Source organism: Rhinolophus ferrumequinum, chromosome 7 (genome assembly GCF_004115265.2).
Source record: "Rhinolophus ferrumequinum isolate MPI-CBG mRhiFer1 chromosome 7, mRhiFer1_v1.p, whole genome shotgun sequence".
In the NCBI taxonomy this organism is placed as follows: Eukaryota; Metazoa; Chordata; class Mammalia; order Chiroptera; family Rhinolophidae; genus Rhinolophus; species Rhinolophus ferrumequinum.
Window position 1 is genome coordinate 51,309,173 of NC_046290.1, and position 12,619 is coordinate 51,321,791.

Consider the following 12,619-nt stretch of genomic DNA (forward strand, 5'->3'; position numbering starts at 1 on the left):
CTCCATTGTGGTGGATTATCTTTTGTCTATGACTTATTTTCTTTCTTCAGTCTCTCCCTTCTTTCTCAATATTTATTGACCTCCTATTCCTTGTCATGAACTATGCTAATCATTGGGAATGAAAACGAAAATAAAGGAAGATAGATTTTTTAGCTCCCCCAAATTAGTACACTGCTGTGGCAGCAGTGTTCTGAGAAATGAACCTTTTGGAGTGAAATGGTGTCTTAGAAAGGTGAAGCTTGGGTGAGCCTTAAATAACACAGAGTACCTCCAGCAAACAAGGGCAGCAGGGACATTATAGAGATAGGGAATACTGAATGAAAAGGCATAGAGGTGAGAAAGAGTCCAAGAAAAGAAGGGGCTTCCATCAGTGTAATTTCTCTGTCATCCTGTGAGTAGTGAATCAGACAGATGAAGCTCTGTTATTCTGTGTTGTTACTTGTTAAGTTTAGCAGCATAGATTACAGCGATGTTTATAACTATGGATAAAGCAGGCACCATCTTCCCACATCACCCAAACATTTTCTAGCTAGCGGTCCTTGAGTATTTTAACCCTTTGAGGATCATTAGAACCTTTGGGTCTCTTTAGTAGATAGCTTCCACTTGGTATGCTAGATTTCAGGTCTGGTGTCCCTCTTAGGGACAGGTGCTCCCGGCTCACCTGAGCCATTGGCGCAAATGTGAGGAGACCACTCAGATATGTTGGACCAATTCAGCAAAAAGCCTGCTATTAGATGAAAGACAATATATAAAATCAAAGTCTTACTAAGGAGAAATCATTCAAATCCATAGTCCACTAAAACAAATATACTTGGAACTCACCAACTCACCAAGAAGTCCCATTGCTCTCACTCGGAAACCTCCTAGTAGTTTTTCATACAGAATTATCTATAGTCAATTTAGATGAAGCAGCAAAAAAGTGTAAGATTGATTTGTTAAGTTAACATGGTATAGTAAATCTACCAACCATACTAAATTTATAAGGAAATTGGACCTCATTGCTTGAAGTTCTTTTCTCAAATGTCATATACTAATGATATCTTAATTCTTTTCTTCAGGTTCAATTAGCAGAATTTCTAGAAAATTTACAAGAAAAGTCCTTGAGGATTGAAGCCTTTGTTAGTGAGATAGAATCTTTTTTTAATACCATTGAGGTAAGTTACCATATTCCTTTTACTTTGGTTTGTTCGTGGCATCACAAGTAAATGATTCTGAGCTAGAAGGATCTGAATTGGGGTTTGTGTGTGCGTATGTGCTTTGCCATGGTTTGTTTTGTTCCATTAAAAGTGAAGGTCCTTAAAGTCTTCCATCTGTGTATCAGCAGTGAGACTACTTTCTGTCTAAGGATGAATGAGTTGCCCTTAAAAACACATCGATATTTATTGGGCACTTACTATGATAGGGCAAAATGCTTTACATGCCTTATCCAATTTAATCTTCACAATAACCATGGGAGATAGGTGTTATTATTGTTTCCATTTTATAGATAAGAAACTGAGACTTAGAGTTAAATATATTGCCCAAGGTCATAGTAAGTTTAGAGACAAGATTTGCATTCAGGTCTGAGTTCTTATTTGCTCCCCCGTCCTGCCTTTTGCTGGGTTAGCTCTGTAGAAATGTTCTAAGTCACTGCCCAGTGTCCCATGCACAGGACAAATGAGTGTTTCTCATGGTACTGTTTTTGATGATTTCATGCCCTCCTAGCTGCTGGCCTCTGCTCCCTCTGCAGTGAAGAGAGGGCATAGCATGTTCCACCTGCAGACAGAGATGGCCCAGGCATCCCCACTTGTCAATCAGGAGTGGCAGAGCACCAGTGCAAAAGGCTGGTGCACAGTTTCCTTATCACTAGAGCTGTCACTAGAGCACATCCTAGTTTGCTTGTGAGAGGTCTGCTTAACTCCAGTTGTAGATCAATTTACACCTGCTAATTACTTTTAGTGCCCCTCCGAAGTATCCCTTTTAGACAGCAAATTATATGATCACCTTATCACTAGCCCGCTAGTGAGGACAGCCAGGCATCTGGATTTGTCCAGATGGGCAATAAAGTTTCTCCTATGGGAGCAGCTTTCCTGGAGAGAGCATTTATGAATGTAGCACCCTGTCCAAAATCCTGGCTGCTACCTCCCTCACTCTATGATTTTAGCAGAGTGGTGAAAATAGCACTAAACCAACCCTCTCCACTGCCTGAAGGGCATGGATCTCCATTCACTGTGATGTCATTTTCAAGTTTTATCATGTGGGAATGCAGTTGGGCAAGACGTCCCTACAAATATCTTTTTTTGTTGTTTCATTAACTAAATCCTTCTTGATGAGGCTCCTACAGTGAATTTTCTTGCAAAGCGATCTATGTCAAAGGGAGGTTGGTGGATTGAAAATTTAGACTGTGCACATAATCTGTGATTCTCTTATCAGGATGCCAGAGGTCAATTCTTTAAACAGCTGGTGTTTCTCTTAAAAAAAGAAAAAGAAAAAAAGACGCACTCTTCTCATTTCATTCAGAAATCGTTTTGTTTTGTTTTAGGAAAACTGTAGTAAAAATGAGAAAAGGCTGGAAGAACAGAATGAGGAGATGATGAAGAAGGTTTTAGCACAGTACGATGAGAAAGCCCAGAGTTTTGAGGAAGTAAAGAAAAAGAAGATGGAGTTCCTGCATGATCAGATGGTCCACTTCCTGCAGAGCATGGACACAGCCAAGGACACTCTAGAGACCATCGTGAGAGAAGCCGAGGAGCTTGATGAGACTGTTTTCCTGACTGTAAGCACCAATTAAAACAGGCCCAAACACCTTGCACCCACTCTAGCCCAAACCTACTTTTAAAAATTTATCTTCCGATGTTCCCTAAGATCATATGTATCTCAGTGGGGGGTTTCTACAAATCTGATAATTAAAAATTGTTGGGGCAGACCTAATGCCTAAGGAAAAGGCCCAGCTAATCCTTACCCCCCGGATCCAGCTGAAGGATACGTGGAAATCAGACCATGGCATCATCTGTCTGTTCTGTCACAATGGATTGGTCACCTTCTACGAGGAAAGGAACGCAGCCTGAAAACCTTACCATGGCATGCTCTGTGTGGGGCCAGCATGATCTTCCAATGCATGGCCTCATCATGCCTGTCCTCTCCACCCCCTAACCTGAAGTGACCGCTCACAGGGACTATTATCTCTGAGTCTCCCCAAGTGGCTGAGAGTAACATTTTGGTACACTTCCAGCATGCAAAAGGGTGACATCATATGACATCTCTCTCAGGTAACATGTTGATGTTTTTATAAGGGTCTTCCTGGAGACCAGGTCCCTTCACTCAAATGAGTAACTTGTGGACTGAGATTCCTTTCAGTGCTCTGCAAGTTGCACCACACAAGCATCCCTTTGCTCCCCTAATTCCCTAGAGCATTCAGTAAGGTACTGGTTTTCTGTGGATCCAGGATTAACCAGGAGTAATGGAGATACTTTCTTTGAGGGCAGTCCCAAACCTGATTGTCAAACTGGAGGAAAGCACCATCGCATGATGAGTGGGGACCTCCCTTTCAAAGCTCCCCAGGCCTCCTGTAAAGTTTAGAGATAGAGCAAGGCAAAATGGGGTGATGTTAGGCTTTTGATTTGCTTTTGGGGATACCTCCAGCCAGGGCAAATTTAGGTGAGGTGAACATGGCATCTTCAAAGGAAAATGAAAATCATTCAGTTGCTTTATGTTTAATTAAGGCAAAGCTTTAATATTTTAAAATTAGGCACCTCTGGTGAAGTTAACATTAATAAAGTGCTTTGTGTTCCCTAAGAACCTTACCTTTGTTTGATAAGAGTATTTTTTTCTCTCTAGAACAAGGGTGTCCAAACTTTTTTCAACATTTTCACCAAGGGTCATATCTGGTAAAATACACAAACAGCCGGGCCACTCACTCGAGGTGAAGTACGTATTGCCTCACCTGGTTTATTTAAGTAAACTAAATACATTTTTGGAATTTGCTGGGCCAATTAACAATGGATTGCGGACCGCAGTTGGCCCGTGGGCCGCAGTTTTGACACCCCTGCTCTAGAAGAACAAATTGTAAACAAGAAAACACTTTTTTTTCCTGCTTATAAAAGGAACATATATCCATTTTAGGAAATTTGGAGAATACAGAAAAGCACAGAGAAGGTATCACCCAGAGATAACTACTGGTTACGTGTTTGGTATCTATCCCACATTGAACAAGTTTAAGTCATTTTTGTTGCTTTGGAGAATTCTATTCTGGAAGGCATTTGTTAATCCATAGAGAGGAGCAAAGCATAAGCAGCTCATTGCTGGCCTTGGTGATCACAGAGAGTTAGAGCAGAACGGGAAACTCCATTCTGCACAGACCTCCCTGTCCCCCCATTCCTTCTAAGCACAAATTTCCTGCTGCCCAAGAGAAACAACCTCAGGGGAAGCTAAGGAATAAAGATTTTAGAACATGCATAACCTTAATATTCTAGGCTGGTTTTTCTTTTTGTTGTTAATTAGTCTCTCTCTCTCTCTCTCTCTCTCTCTCTCTCTCTCTCTCTCTCTCTCTCTCTCTCTCCCCCTCCTTCCCTCCCTCATAAGTCGTTTGAGGAAATCAATGAAAGGTATATAAAACATGACATAATGTGGTGGTGGCTGAGAATAGCATGACTGTATGTGTGCTTTATTGCTAATATTTTGATGCTTTATAGAAAACAAACTTCCAATTAAAAACACATACATGTAGTGAGCTACTGGATTTTCACTTTTAGACACAGTGCTTTTAAAAGCTAAATGGCAGCTTTGAAAGAAACTTGCATGTGCTTTAGCTAAATAACAATTATCATAGTGTAGATTTTTTAACTGCTTCTTTAAGATGTACTCGTAGGCTGTATTTTCAACCTAATCTAGATCATCTTTCCTGTCACTGCATGCAGAATGTTTTGTAGATACTTAGACTTATTAGTTAAATATGAGTATTTGAAAGAATCATTCATATCTGCCTCGAGTAATTTTATAAGTTAATATAATCTTAATGGAGTGTTCTCTCATCTTCTCTTCAAAAGATAAGCATGCATTTATCTTCCCTTTTTTCTGCTCAGCTAACCTAAATGAATCTTCCTTTTTTGATTTGTTTGTGCTGTTGTTTTTAACACTCAATGTAGGAGAAGTTCTTCATTCTTTTGAAAGGCAGAACACTCAACAAAAATTGGGAAATGCTGTCTGTAAAAACACATAACATCAGATCTATATTTATCTTTTGGAGCTTCTGATATTGAAATGCTTATACTGATCTGACACATTTTTTCCTTTTGTCTCATAGCAAGACATGAGGTCTTTCCTACTGGTTGAGCCTAATGTTTTTATCTTTTTTACCCCTTTAATGTAAATTTCTAAAATTGTGACCATTCTCTTCAGTTTACTTCAATGCCATATTGTGAGCTAGCATAAAGTAAAATCAGAAATTTGTATTTGTGATATATTAAAATATAGAATGTGGGTTGGAATTGGAAACCTAATTTTTTTAGATAGTGAAAACTGCACAGAGAAATTGTTTACGTTTTAGAAAATCTATTCAACAGAATATTGCCAGTAAGTTTTAAGAAAATAATTGGTATAGTATTAACATTGACATTACTCCATGAGAGTTTTATTATAGTGGCTCTGTTAGAAATAGAATCACCCAGGGAGTTTTTAAAAATGCTGATGGCTGAATCTTAACCCCCTGAGATTCTGGTTTAATTGATCTGGAGTGAGGCCTGGGCATTTTCAAAGCTTCCTAAGTGATTTTAATGCACAGCCGGGGTTGACAACCTCTGGTTTATAACAATGTGTCCTCTGGCCCAATGGTTTCCAAAGTTGGCTGTGCCAGAATGAGCTGTGCGGTTTGTTAAACCAGAGCTGCTGGGGCCCCACCTCAGATCCACTGCTTGAGAACCCAGGGTGGGCCAAGGCATCTGCTTGTTGACCAGTTCTCACGCAGGAGCATGAGGCACAAAAGGCAGGTCACGAAACTGATACCCAGGCGTTGTTCCCAGTTTCCTTTGCTTTTTAAAAATTATACATTTCTTCTACAGATTGTTGATATTGATTTTTATCCTAAAGTATAAGGATTTATAGTATTATTCTTTATACACTGGACAGTATAGATACATATTTGCTTATTTATATTTCATCCACTCTTCCGACACTGATTGGCAGGGAAATTTGGTGAATGAAAATTGGCACATGCTTTTACCTTAAAAAATGCTACACTACATTTTTACTTTTCTAAACATTAGCATATTAACTTGCTAGTGTGAATTGGCACCCGTTGAATTCTAAATATCCTTTCTTTAGTTTTGTGCCTGAATTTGTTCATCTGTGTGTTACTTTAATTACTTTTGGTTTCCTTGTACGATGGACAGTGAGTTAATCTTTGCTAAAGCTGCATGTCACTTGGGATAACCAGTAAAGAAAAAAGACAACAAAATTCGGGATCTGGTGAAGAAATATGATCAAAGAAAACCCTGTGCACATGTGCACACGTGATGAAGCTTGATTGTTTCAAGAAGAAGCCTTTCATGTCCTCAAGACAACTTGTACCTCAAAGTCTCAATGTTACTGGTATTCTTCTCTATGAGAAGTGCTAATTATCGTTTTGTTTTTTGGGGGTTTTTTGATCTTGATGCTTTTTCTCCCTTCATATTATGTCTCTAAAGACAGTGCTTGTATAGTAAATGATTCTTCTCAACACTGAAAATGCTTAAATTAAGGAATGCTGTCAAGCATATTTAGACTCAAAATTTCCATATTTTGAAAAACACATTTGCTTAGAAAACGCTGTTCTGTTCAGAGGATGCATTCTTGTTCTCTGTTGTGCTCTTGTGTGTTTTAATAATGAAAAAGAGAGTTACAACCATTGCAGGACATGCTCATAAAAATATGTGCAGTCACCCTTTCACATATGGATGTTAAAGTTGAACAGGTCAGTACGTATGGAGAAACACAAACATTTTACCTGTGGTATCTACAGCCTGAGTTTCTGTGCTACAAAAAGTCGTCTAATTAGTCAGTGACGTGTACTGAGTGGGCTTAGTATATGTACTAGTCACCACTGTTTATCAATTCTGAGTCTGTCACTTTCGCCCTCTGCATCCCCAAAGCCTTAATTTATGCTCCTGTTGTCTTCCTTCACCTGGCATAGTGGGGTCCTCCCAACTGACCTCGCTGCCTGTCTAGTCCACTTGCTCTGATCCTTTCTCAGACTCCTGCCAGGCATTCTTCTGAACTTCCCTTGTGTAAACTTCCCTGTGGCTCTCCCTGCCTTAAAAGATAAAACGGGAACTCTTTGTACACATGAAAGGCTCTTCACAGTCAAACTACTTTTTTATTTCATCTCTGTCCCCATTTCCTAATTCTCAAGGTAGCCCAGGGATGTGCCATACTTTTTTACAACTCCAGGCCTTTATCCATGCTGTTCTATCTACACCCTCCTTACTCCTGTTTCTGCCTGGGAAACGCCTATTCATTCTTTAAAACTCAGCCCAATGTCACCTCCTCTTTGAAGGCGCTACTGGAACCATCTTTCCTAAATCAAATTATAGTGAATTTCATTATTTCTAACACTAGTAAGCATAGTGGGAACTCTTTAAATATTTCAGTTATATTTTGTAATCCTTTTTCCCTCACATTGATAAAAAATTGACCAGACCTGATATTCTCACTCAAATGAAACTTTGTCCTCTTATTCATTCAAAATGTACTTATTCAATGCCTACTATATAGCAAGTAACAGATTACAATGCAGGAGTGCAGAAAATAAAGTGTTTCCCAGCATCTAGATTACATATCCTGTGAAGTAGACAGACCAAAATAAATAGGTCGTGTCAACTTTGAGGAAGTAAAGCGCAGCAGGGTAAGGGGTAGAGGGGATGGGCACCGCGTGTTTAGCCTATTCAGGGCTGGCCTCTCTGAGGAGCTGACATTTGAACAGAGATCTAAGTGAAGTGAAGAAGGAGCCATACAAGTATCTAGGAGAAGAAAAAGTTCCCACAGCAAGTGCAAAGGCTTAGAGGTGAGTCTGCTGCCCAAACTAAAGAGTCCATGATGCTGAAGCCAATGGAGCGCTTCACAGCTGCCTAATTGCTGGAAGGTAATTCCAGTCCTCCATGAGGCAGCTGCACAGAGGAGAGCTCCTAGCCAAAGTTGAGACCCCACTTGTTAAAGATAAATGCTCCTTCTCCTTCTTCAGAATTGAGCTTTCTTTTTTTTTTTTAAAGCCCAGATTTCACCTGATGCAAGTACTAAGCGTTAGTATTCGTTGGCATCCCTCCTTAGAAGGTCTTGAGTCTATAAAAGCTATTAATTTATAAACTGTGGCTTGTTTCATCTTTTAAGAATGGGTAGACTTTATCCTCCTTCACTGCTATATCCCCACTACCCAGAACAGTGCCTGGCACATAGTAGGGGAACATATTTTATGAAAGACTAAATGACTTAAAGCATAATGATGAGGGTTGAGAACAGCAAAAACATCATACAATATGTGAATATCCAGACAGACTCTGAACCTTTATATCTTTAGGAAATAAATAAAAATAATCATCAAAATGTAGTTATTTTTAGGACTAACTTTATAGATGCAAAATTAACATCATCAAAATCTTTTCAGACTCGAGCATATAAGAATGGAATTTCTAATATTACCAATTGCACCAAAGAATCCTAAGGATAAATAGATTTTAGACATATATTTCTAGACTTTGAGACAGTTTAAATCCTTTTGGGATACAATGCCTCACAAAAACCCCCACCACCAACTTCATTTTGAATAATTGTATTTCGCTTTCATTCTGTATATTAATAGTTTCTTGACTTATATGAAATATTTTTCCCTGATAGGTTGCTTTCTGCAATGGAGAGCACTGCTTCTTTAGAGAAAATGCCTGCTGCATTTTCACTTTTTGAACATTATGATGACAGCTCGGCGAGAACTGACCAGATGTTAAAACAAGTGGCTGGTAGGAATTTTAATATATTAATTACCTTGATGAAATTTGGCAGTTTTCCCTTGTTTGTTTCACAAAGTTTTTGAATGTAGGAAAATATAACTGGAAAAAGGAAAATCTTAGTTGTAAAAATTTAAAGTTAGATTTTGAAATAAAGCCTGAGACTACCATACCATTTCAGTTATAAACTATATTTCACTTTGAAGCCTTATGACTGTTCTGGGATATCGAGGAAGTGTGAGATGTTGCAATGGAACCAAAAGCTCTCCTCTTATTTTCCTTTTTCAAGTAGGATTTCTCTCCCTCTCTTCTAGAGATTATTTGCTTCATGCCAGCAGCCAGGTATAGAAGGAAAAATAAATCAAATATCTTCATACGTATTGAACAGATTTGTCCTTATGAGTGGTTTTCCCCTCTTCAGTGGAGTCCTTTTTCCTCTTTTCAAGCTAAACAGATTAGCTTAGAGAACTAACAGCTCAGCATCATGCTCTGTATGTCGCCAGAAGCCTCCTACTCAGCTGTCAGAAGCATCTTGCCAGCTCTTCAAAATATTTTTTTAATTTGCTATTTTAACAAACAAGACAATGAAACTTATTTAAATTTCTCAAAGCTGCCATGTTTCAGTCAAGTTACCAAGTTTCAGTTACTGTAGCATGTACTCAGATGTCCTCCTTAAAAGATGCTACATTCTTTTAAAACCAACTTAAAGACAGATGCTGTTTTTAAATTGACAATTTTCATTTCATTTCTGTAGGAAGAGTTTTAGTTTAGTAACTAGTAAAAGGCTACTACTGTGTCTTTAAAAAGACCAAAACCCCACCAACCCTGTATAAAGTGAAAAATTCAGTCATTTATCCTGATGGATTTTGTCTAGAAATATCTCAAAACAAAAGGGTGTTTTCTTATTATGTTTTTAAGAGGCATTTAAATAGAGCAGGATTGCAAACTAAGAAATTCTGATTAACAGAGTAGATCTTTTGCTTTTAGGGGATTCATTATATGCTGTTGTTCATTTAGAAGAATATTCTTTGAATACCTGCTGGGCAGTGAGAGGACATTTTATATATTTGAGAGATCACAGAGTTAAATTGTCACTAAGTGTTAATGATTCATTCAGAAACAGTGGCTCTGGCAGTCCCAGTAGTTCCAAGCCGTTTTGGGGAAACTGATCTCTGAGAGAGAAATGCTGCGGGTTGTGTGTCTGCGTCACAGAATTGGAACACAGTGTGTTGACTTGCTGAGTCTTTTGGAGCAAAAATTAATATAAGACCTGGTCTTATTTTACTATAATATAAGGCCGAGTCTTAAAACCGGGTCTAATATAACATGGTATAGTATAATATAATATATAATATAATGTAATATAATGTAATACTTGGTCTTATAATAATTTTTGCTCCAAAAGACGCATTCAAGCTGAGTGTCCAGCTAGGTCTTATTTTTGAGAAAACACGGTATACATAGAATCATACCATATTTGTCTTTTGTGACTGGCTTCTTTCACTTAAGCCTACTGTTCTCAAGGTTTATCCATGTTGTAGCATGTGTTAGAATTTCCTTCCTTTTTAAGGCTGAATAATATTCCATTGTAGGTCTATATCGCATTTTGCTTATCCATTCAATGTACCCATTGATGTACACTTGGGTCCCTTCCATCTTTTGGCTTCTGTGAATAATGCTGCCGTCCTGGGGACTTTTTTGACTGAGAATCTGTACCTGGGCACAGGTTCTGAAGTCCAAGTTGATCTAATGCTTAGCTCCTTGAGTGTGACAGCTCTTTAAGGGCATACTTCATCAGGCAGAGGGAACCCACGGGGGTGATTCCTCCGCCCAATTCCTTAGCCTCTGGCAAAGAAGCCTTAAAATCCCATTTTGTCGTTTTCGGCATTACTCCTATTCAAGTTGATTACTACAGAAGTGTAAACACAGAGTTGGTAATATAAAATCTAGGTCTCTGATATTCATTTATCACAGAAATTATAAATCCAGCCATTGTAATTAGATTACATCTGTAAAATATTCTTATTTCCATTTTAATTTTAGGATACTTTGAAAAGTAAGAGTGTTTCCTGTTTTTGAAAAAAGATGTTCTAACTTTAATGTTCTTGGGGGAAGGAGCACATTAAGTGCAAAATTACTTCTAGCCTACGTGCTTTGCTTAATTTCCTACAATTACGTCTTCCTTAAAATTTGGTGATTTGGGGGGGGGGGTGGTCAATTAGTAGGTTTTTAAATTGGTTAAGCTACCAGAGAGAGATATTTTTGAAAGGATGTTACCATTTTTAAAAAGCAAATGTCACTCAGTGTATAATTCATAGGAAAAAATGGGGAGCATTTTCATTGTTCATGCCTCAAGGAGTTCCCCAATGCTGCTTCAAAGACGATTGACAATAGTTGAAGCATTCTGCTCGTCTCTTCCATAAACCTGGGCACCATGAAATTTTACTGTACTGCATTCATCTGGATGGACTCCTTTAGAATGTGACACTGATTTCCTGCTGGGAAGGCAAACAATGAAGTCAAAGACAGCATAAGGATCTCTGAACCATAATCCGTCCTTGGGGAGGTGCTCTGACAGGCATGCTTCCTGCCTGACGGCAGCCTGCTCAGCACATCTTGCCTCTGTAGTCCTCTGTGACTTACCAGACGGTGGATCCCTAGTTTAACACCCCCAAGGGTCTTCTTGCCTTTTCCCCTTCATTTTCTGTGCTCTTGCCAGAACTATTTTGCCTTCTAAATGTCAGTACTTGTTAGGTGTCAGACACTTTGCTAAGCACTGAATATACATTATCTTGCTTCTTACAACAACCCTGGGACGAAGTGGAATTATTGTTACTGTTGTTTTCTCAATTTAAAGATGGGGAAACTGAGGCTAAGATAACACAGTTAATAAGTGGGGGATCTGGCCTTTAACTTTAGGCCAGCCTCGTTGCTCTGAAGCTCATGAACTTAACCACTCACTTATCCTGCGTCTCATTTTTCATACCTGTGTATTTCTTTAGCCCTTTCGCTCTTTATTGAATCTCTTCAGTTTGTCTCTTTTTTTCATTCTTTGGACCCATTTTTTACCCTCATTTTTAACTCCTTGTTGAACTAACCATGTTTTCTTTTCGTTCAGTACTGACATTTAATAAAGTAATCTCATAAATTTGGCCCATATGATTTCTAGTAAGTTTATTTCTCAGGAAATTGTTGACTGGAAAAAAATAAGCACAAAAATAAATGTAAAAGCATGACATCTTTTCAACTATGGGAATAACCTTTACCTCTAATTTGTAAAATATGTTTAATGCTTTTGTATCCCCAAAATTTGGAGGAGAATTGCCTAAGTTCTTGATTTATAGTGTTGTATATACCATTGATGTTCAATTTGCATAATTACAGACTTTTTAAATCTCTAGCAAAACACTTGAGAATATTGTTGTCTTTAAAATTCAGAACAATAGAGTTTTACCAGCTAGGTAAACCTTATATGTGAATCAGTTAGTAGGGTACTTTTTTCCTTACGTAATTTTTATATTTTAACTTAAAAAAAAAAAACACAACTTTGTGAGTATAGTCATGTTGGGAAGAGCAAATGGGATAGCAGTTTCCGAAAGTATATTTTCATATTTTATTTGTGCAAGTCTTTTTCAGGCTTGATGATATAGCAACTATAGCTAAAAAATGTT

At 38.2% G+C, this 12,619-nt stretch overlaps 1 protein-coding gene across 1 annotated transcript in view; it reads left to right on the forward strand.

Moving 5' to 3' along the window:
- Nucleotides 1-12,619, forward strand: part of CMYA5 (cardiomyopathy associated 5) — a 92,936-nt gene that overhangs the window by 49,832 nt on the left and 30,485 nt on the right. Inside the window, exons 3-6 of the mRNA XM_033110234.1 lie at nucleotides 1,059-1,154; nucleotides 2,522-2,755; nucleotides 4,561-4,583; nucleotides 8,842-8,960. Of these exons, the coding sequence (XP_032966125.1) occupies nucleotides 1,059-1,154; nucleotides 2,522-2,755; nucleotides 4,561-4,583; nucleotides 8,842-8,960 (472 nt within the window). The remainder of the gene's footprint in view (nucleotides 1-1,058; nucleotides 1,155-2,521; nucleotides 2,756-4,560; nucleotides 4,584-8,841; nucleotides 8,961-12,619) is intronic.